At 38.3% G+C, this 7,427-nt stretch overlaps 1 protein-coding gene across 1 annotated transcript in view; it reads right to left on the reverse strand.

Moving 5' to 3' along the window:
• Nucleotides 1-2,222, reverse strand: part of PTPRN2 (protein tyrosine phosphatase receptor type N2) — a gene marked incomplete at its 5' end in the record, with an annotated part of 573,168 nt that extends 570,946 nt beyond the window's left edge. The window contains one exon of the mRNA XM_039345638.1: nucleotides 2,102-2,222. Within this exon, the coding sequence (XP_039201572.1) occupies nucleotides 2,102-2,222 (121 nt within the window). The remainder of the gene's footprint in view (nucleotides 1-2,101) is intronic.
• Nucleotides 2,223-7,427: the final 5,205 nt, after the last annotated feature.

A 7,427-nucleotide genomic window follows, 5' to 3' on the forward strand; every position in this document is an offset into this window, starting at 1 on the left:
AGATTGTTGGGGGCAATGTAAATATATATATACATTGCTTACTGGTGTACACCGCTTAGAGAGTGCTTGCACTTAAAGCGGTATATAAGTCTCATAAATAAATAAATAAATTATACATGATTTATATTTTCATGGAAGAGAAAAGAATAGTGGCAGCATTAAAAAGCAGAAAAATGTCATGGCAAAAAATCATGATATTAACATTAAATCAATTTAATGAGCACATTTAAAAATAATTAGAATAATTTTTTTAAAAAGTTAAATGTTCCCCTCTTGTTAGGAAGTTCTTAAGGGTAGCACTTTACAGTTTGTGATATTTTCTAGGAATGTCTAAAAAGAAAGAGGCTGTGAACGTCTCTCTCTATGTGTGTATACACAGTCTTTATGATGATACTTGAGAGAGAGAGAGAGAGAGATTATAGACATTCATGGATAAGCCAAGAATGTCAGATTCAAAAATACACCCCAAAATTGGATTCTACTTCCCCACAGACTAGCTCAGTGATGGCGAACCTTTTAGAGACTGAGTGCCCAAAAACTGGCCTCGCCCCTGCTCCATCCCCTGCCCTGCCCCTGCCCCACCCTGTCTCCCACCCCACCTGCCTACAGGGCCACTCCCCGCCTTCAGGGCCCGCTGCAGATTGCCCAGGCAGCCCAGCAGCGCCATGGCAGCCACACCCTCTGCCCGCACTATCAATTGTGCGGGATGGGGCATGTGGGCAGAGTCTTGTCTACGCTGCCTGGCTGCCAGGTCCTTGGCTGCGCTGTTCCATGTGGGCCATGCTCGGGGAATCCCTCTTCCAGGGGGGCTGCTGGTGAGGAGGGGGTCATGGGGGAGGTGAGCCTGGGGCAATGGCACGTGTGTCTACAGAGAGAGCTCCGAGTGCCGCCTCTGGCACACGTGCCATAGGTTCGCCACCACTGGACTAGCTCATCTGCAAGTATATACAGTAATATTTTTAAAGTACCCAGAAATACTTATAAATAAATCCAACCATAGGTAAGCCAGCCCTAGAATGTTTAACCAACATTCAGATAAAAATGTGCCATCTATAGGTAAACCAATTGTGCAAATTAAAACTTACAAAAATATCAAAAGACGGCTTTATGAAAGGACAGCCTTGTGGCAGTCAGCCTGTGTTCTTCCTTCCCTATGTTTCCTCCCTTGGGAGTTTAAGGCAATCTGAAGAGCACTGCATCACACCTGGATTCCAATTATAAAAGGAAAAATGCTGAGAGCCCTCAGTGTGCATGGGCAGGTCTGTTGGGGGGATGATTTGTGTTGTGTAGGAGAGCAGAAAGGAAAAATTTGCAGCTGAACAGCTGTTAGCTCAACAAGCAACTGATGGTAATGCAAGAGCAGGCTTGGCCTTCACAAAAGCAGCAATAGAAAAGCTGAAATAAGCCAGGCCCCATCTCACCACTCCACTAGAACAGGAACCCAAAAGCTGATAAAGCAGCTTTCCTTTCCTGTGAAACTGTAAAATCAATGATTCAACAGTAGCTGGCAACAACAAAAGCCCACCTGAAGGTGGCTAAATGGTGGATAAAAAACTGATGTTAACTGAAGTAGCAAAGACTGCTTAAGAATAAGATATACACAGATATACACATAAATATTGGTAAATATATAGGCTAATACTACATAGAATATTTACAACCATCACAGTATCCCCACAATTATGTAATCAAAATTGGGGCACTAAGTAACTGACCTTTATGACAGTTGCAGCACTCCAGGGTCACGTAATTGCCATTTGCAATCTTCCCAGCTAGCCTTCCAATAAAATCAGTGCGGGAAGCCAAATTCACTTAATAATCACATGATTCATTTAAACATGCATTTAACAACCATGGTTAAAAAAAGATACAAAATCAAGTGTGGCTCACTTGCTTAGAAAGAGAAATTCTGGTCCCAACTGTGATCATAAATTGAGGATTACCTGTATTTTCCCTCTGTAATGTTATCCTTATCCATGTTTTCTGTTTTAGCTGATTTAGAACTATATTTTAACTGTAGATCTTATTGTGCACCACCTGGAATCAACAACCCACAATTTGTGTGAGACGGGCAACCATATAGATTTGCATGAAGATATACCTGGTTGAGTCTTCAAGATCTTCAGAGGAGAATGTTTCCAGATGCCAGTCATGGGTCTTAGGGAGATTAGAAAGCTCACGTGCAATAATATGCTGTGTATAATCATCAAGCCATGTAAAGCCTGCAAAATACAGTTGCAAAAATACTGATCCAGAAAGTTTTGGCAAACAAAAAGCAGAAAAAAAAAACACACTAATCTTGCACTACATAAGCAATTAGCACAATGCATTCAATATTGGTAGGCTTTTTTTATAAAAAAAAAATCAATTTCCTATTTGTTTTAGAAGAATAGCGACAGGAATCCTTGTTCCTGCAAATTATTGGGCTAACTGTACTGAAATACTGATGTTTTTAAAATGTTCCCTTCTAAAAAAGATAATGGGTGTTATGATGAGATTTAAAAAGATTATATTTAATGGAATTTTAGTATTTCTTGGTCACAGAGGAACTATAAAGCTGCTTTATTTTCTAATGTGGTTGCTTTTCTTTAGTTACAGAAAAGAACTGAATAACTCAGTAACTGAGCTGGAATGAATTTCAAAGCTGAATAGTGAGATATAATGAAAAGTTATTTCTCAGACCTGTATCTCATTAGCTTCAAAATATATTCCAAAAATATCAACGTTTTATATGATGTTGTTGGAACAAGCTAATCATATCCTTGCATGGATTACACTGATCCACTGAAAACGATAACCATAAGCAGCAGAGTAATCTATCTAGTGATCAATATGTATTTTCTTTACTTTACTTAACAGTTTTAAACCAGGGCAAAATGTCATTGTGAAAGTAAATTCAATGCAGTTATGTATTAATTACATCCCTTACTAATCTCGTGGTAATTATACTTAGAATAATGATGAGATCCCAAGAATAATTACTAGTTTGTAAATGTTATGATTAACATTTTTAGTTCATATAGGATTACCACCTAGAATTATCCATGATTTAATATGTCTATATCATATTATTACCAATATTGATATTCAACTTTCTGATACCTTCTTGTACAATAAAATATTAATCACTGATATTGCAACTGCAGTGTTAATACTTTTTGGTCAATTAACTTGAAGAACAGTTCTATATTTCATAAAAATTATTGATGTATTGGCACTAATCAGTTTTAACAGTACCTGAGAAAGAAAATTCAATTCCATAGGATTTATTTCCATTGGATACAATATAACTTGTGAAACAATAAGTCTAAAACCATCACACGCTTATTAACTGTAAATCCAAACAGTATTATAACAACTGATGTTTTATTTTAGAATTTCAATGGAAAACAAATACAAACAAAAAAATGTCATTTTCACTTTTATTTTGCATTGCAGGTCTGAGTTTACATTAAATATTTAGCCTAAGCTGAAACAATGAAACAAAGACAAAAGGACAATGAGTTGTGAAACAATCTATTTAGATAGAAAACTATATTTTAGACATTCCTAAAGTAGCATCCAAAGAAAACAATATGTCTTGTACAACTTTCTTGTGTTTCTCGCTGATATTATTTTAATACCTGGGCTTTTAAACAGTATTCAGAATCTTTTAATTTGGCAACTATAACATCATTTTCATTTCCAATAGCTCCTTGTCTTTAATTTGTAGAAAATTAAAAAATGGTGGTTAATTGCATTCCAAGGTTTTTGTTTTTATTTCAATATGTACCCTTCCTAGAAAAAAAAAGGCAAAAGTATGGGAAGAGTAGATGAAAGAAAGAATTCTGGAAAGTAGGTAAAAAAGTATGAAAGAGAATTATTTTTTATGTTTGTTATGTGGAGCTTATTTTATCATTGGTCAAACTCAATATGCTAGTTACACTGGAAATGAGCAAGGCCCATCGTATGTGGTATCTTGACTGTGTATCCTAGTGTGGCTTGAAATTCCAAATGTGTTGGTAGGCCACAAAATGTGGCAATGCCTCAACAATTGTGAAAAGGTTTAGAAAGATTTCTGAGAATAGGAAGAAACCAGCTTTGATCAAATACAATACCAATCTACAGTTTAAAGATGTACAAATTATCCCCACCTCTTCCTTTCCCTCATGAAATTTTATTTTTACCTAGCTGTACAGTAGTCCTTGACTTGTGACAACCATTGAGCCCAAAATGTTCATTACTAAACAAGATAGTTGTCAAGTTGCCCCATTTTATGGTCTTTGTTGATACAATTCTTAAGTGATTCACTGCAGATGTTACATTACTAACACGGTTGTTAAGGGAAACTGACTTTGCTTGTCAGAAGGTTGCAAAAGGTTGCAAAAGGTCACCTGAGCCTGGGATACGGAAATCGTCATAAATAAATTCCAGTTGCCAAGTATCCAAATTTGAAGATCACCATGGGAATGCTGCAATAATGGTCATAAAGTGTCAGAGTCACCTTGAAGCTGCTCAGAGTCATCTGAGGGGGAGATGGGTGGCAAACAAATTTAATAAATAAATAAGTCACTTTTTTCAGTGCCTTTGTAATAATGAATGTTACTAAACTAATGGTTGTAAACAGTGGTGGGATTCAAATATGTGAACAACTGATTCTCTGTGTGGATGCCACTTCCAGAAGTCCATTCTGGGCCTGGGCAACAAAAAATTAGCTACTGGTTCTGCCAAAGTAGTGCGAACTGGCTAAATCCCACCACTGGTTGTAAGTCAAGGACTACCTGTAGTTTTTTGCTTGATTTCTAATCAAGTTTGATTTTTATCTTTTGTTCCATCCCAGCATAGGTAGTATTACCCTTCACACCAAATATCTATGGAGATTCTCAGTCATCCAGGTCATGGTTATTCCAAAGAATCTTTTTCATGAGCCAACTGGACTTCTTGTTTGGATGACCAGCTGTCTACAAGGAGTATAAATCCTTCCATTCCCCACCATCCAGTAAGAGCTGAAGAAGCTTCTTGCAGGAGAAGTGAAATGTCTTCAAAGAAAAACAAGAGGTCCAGTTGCCTCATGAAAAAGCATATTTGGGACCTTTGCACCAAAAGAAAAACATCTGAAGATTCATCTTAATCATTGTTTATTGTAATTTTAATTTCAATATTTTACTAACTATACACAGAATTAAAAATCAATGAAAAATAAGTATAAAATATTTCAAAAACTATCCCTCTTTTATAGCTCCACTTTTCAAGATGTGTAGTGAGGGCTAAGCAGATATTTGAGGGAGCGCTTCACTTTGACAAACCCTTCAAAACTACTTCTCAGACATGCATAATTTTAATAGCAAAGAATCCATGTTGCTTCACTTCACTCTGTCCTTAGCCCCTTCTGACATTTACAAAACATCTCTCTTGTCCTCAAGAAGATAAATACCTACTCGGTACAAAGCATCATTCACAAAGATCTATGAGTAGCATTGAAAAACAATCAGCTACATTCTTTAATTTGTTTGTTTTAAGGAGAAGATTTCAACCCAGGATGCTCAATAAAATAGCTTCCACAGGAGCATTAACACCAAGTAAACATCCAGAATCAAAATTAAGTCTGATAAACAATGGCAATTTTACTTGGCAATTTCCCAACCCTTTGTCTCTTCTATCATAGCTAGTGTTTTCTACAACTCAATTACATCAATTTAACACATAAGGTTATACAGGACTGCAGTTTTTCCATGTCACTAATGTAGAAACGTTCTGTAAGACACACTACTAGCAATTAAGAATCTCTGCTGGAGCTCTGCCTTCAGTGTACATCTTCCAACTGAGAATTCCCACCAATGGGCAATGAAAAAACAAGCAGACGCATTAAGGAACTTACTTAAGACAGTGGTTCTGAAAAGCTATTAATTAAAACAGAGAAATACAAACTGAAATATTCTATGATTAAATATTGAAGGAATAACCAAGATATCTACAACTAAAGAGTTTAATGGAAACTTAGAAACTAAAACTTTGATTACAATAGAATCATACCAGGCTTCATAAGGCATGCCAAACAGCCTTTAAAAGTGAGTCTTACTATTTTTTTTTCATACTATTTAGGGTATACAACAGATGCTGATAATAGCCACTTCCTTTTCTTCCTCAGTAGAAGGTGTCATAGTTTAATGTTATAGTTTCCCCTTCCGTTGAAGAAAAAACTTCACTCCTTTTTTTAATAGATAAGAGATAGTGAAAGAGAGAAAGGATCAGTAGATGGACTTGAAGATGGAGTTTTTTAATTTTTGAGAGAGAAGACATGTGGTACCCATTTTGGCTATTAAAATATGCCCTGTCCGAAAAACAAAAACCTCACAAGAAAAAAAACTAGCCTGATTTTTGATAGTTTGGTTTCCTGGAATCCTCAACATGTAAAATGCTGCCACAGGCAGGGGAAATAGGTTGCCAGCAAAGGGAGCTCAGATTTCAAAATGCAGAAGTATGTCTGCAAGGAGGCAGAAAGGTTGCTTTTCCCAGACCTGAATAGAGTCAACCTATTCTCTGAAGCACCAGAAGACAGGGCAGGAAGCAATGGATGGAAACTAGTCAAGGAATCAGTGGAATGACTTGCTTCTAGAAATTTTTGGTGCTCCAACACTGGAGGTTTTCAAGAAGAGATAACAGAATAACAGAGTTGGACGGGACCTTGCACACCTTCTAGTCCAACCCCTTGCTTAAGCAGGAGACCCTATACCATTTCGGACAAATGGTTGTCCAGTCTCTTCTTTAAAACTTCCAGTGTTGGAGCATTCATAACTTCTGGAGGCAGATTGTTCCACTGGTTAATTGTTCTAACTGTCAGGAAGTTTCTCCTTAGTTCTAGATTGCTTCTCTCCTTGATTAGTTTCCACCCGTTGCTTCTTGTCCTGCCTTCAGATGCTTTGGAGAATAGCTTGACTCCCTCTTTTTTGTGGCAGCCCCTGAGATATTGGAAAACTACTGTCATGTCACCCATCGTCCTTCTCTTCATTAAACTAGACATACCAATTCCTGCAATCATTTCATACATTTGTCTGAAATAGTATAGAGCAGTGATGGCGAACCTTTTAAAGACCGAGTGCCCAAAAACTGGCCCCACCCCCCCTCCACCCCCCTGCCCACCCCGCTCTGCCCCCCATCCCCTGCCCCGCCTGCCCACAGGACCACTCACCACCTCGAGGGCCTGCCACAGATTGCCCAGGCAGCCCAGCAATGCTATGGCGGCCACACCCTCTGCCCACGCCCTGCAGCATCAACTGCATGATGTTGTGTGAGGGCAGAGTCTTGTCTACGCTGGCTGGCTGCCATGTCCTTGGCTGCGCTGCTCTGTGTGGGCCACATTCAAGGGCGAGTCTCCTTCAGGGGAGCTGCTGGAGAGGAGGGGGTCGTGGGGGGGGCAAGACTGGGGCAACAGCACATGTGCCCACAAA

This window comes from Crotalus tigris, unplaced genomic scaffold (assembly GCF_016545835.1).
Source record: "Crotalus tigris isolate CLP2741 ecotype Arizona unplaced genomic scaffold, ASM1654583v1 scf7180000017969.2108049, whole genome shotgun sequence".
NCBI lineage: Eukaryota > Metazoa > Chordata > Lepidosauria > Squamata > Viperidae > Crotalus > Crotalus tigris.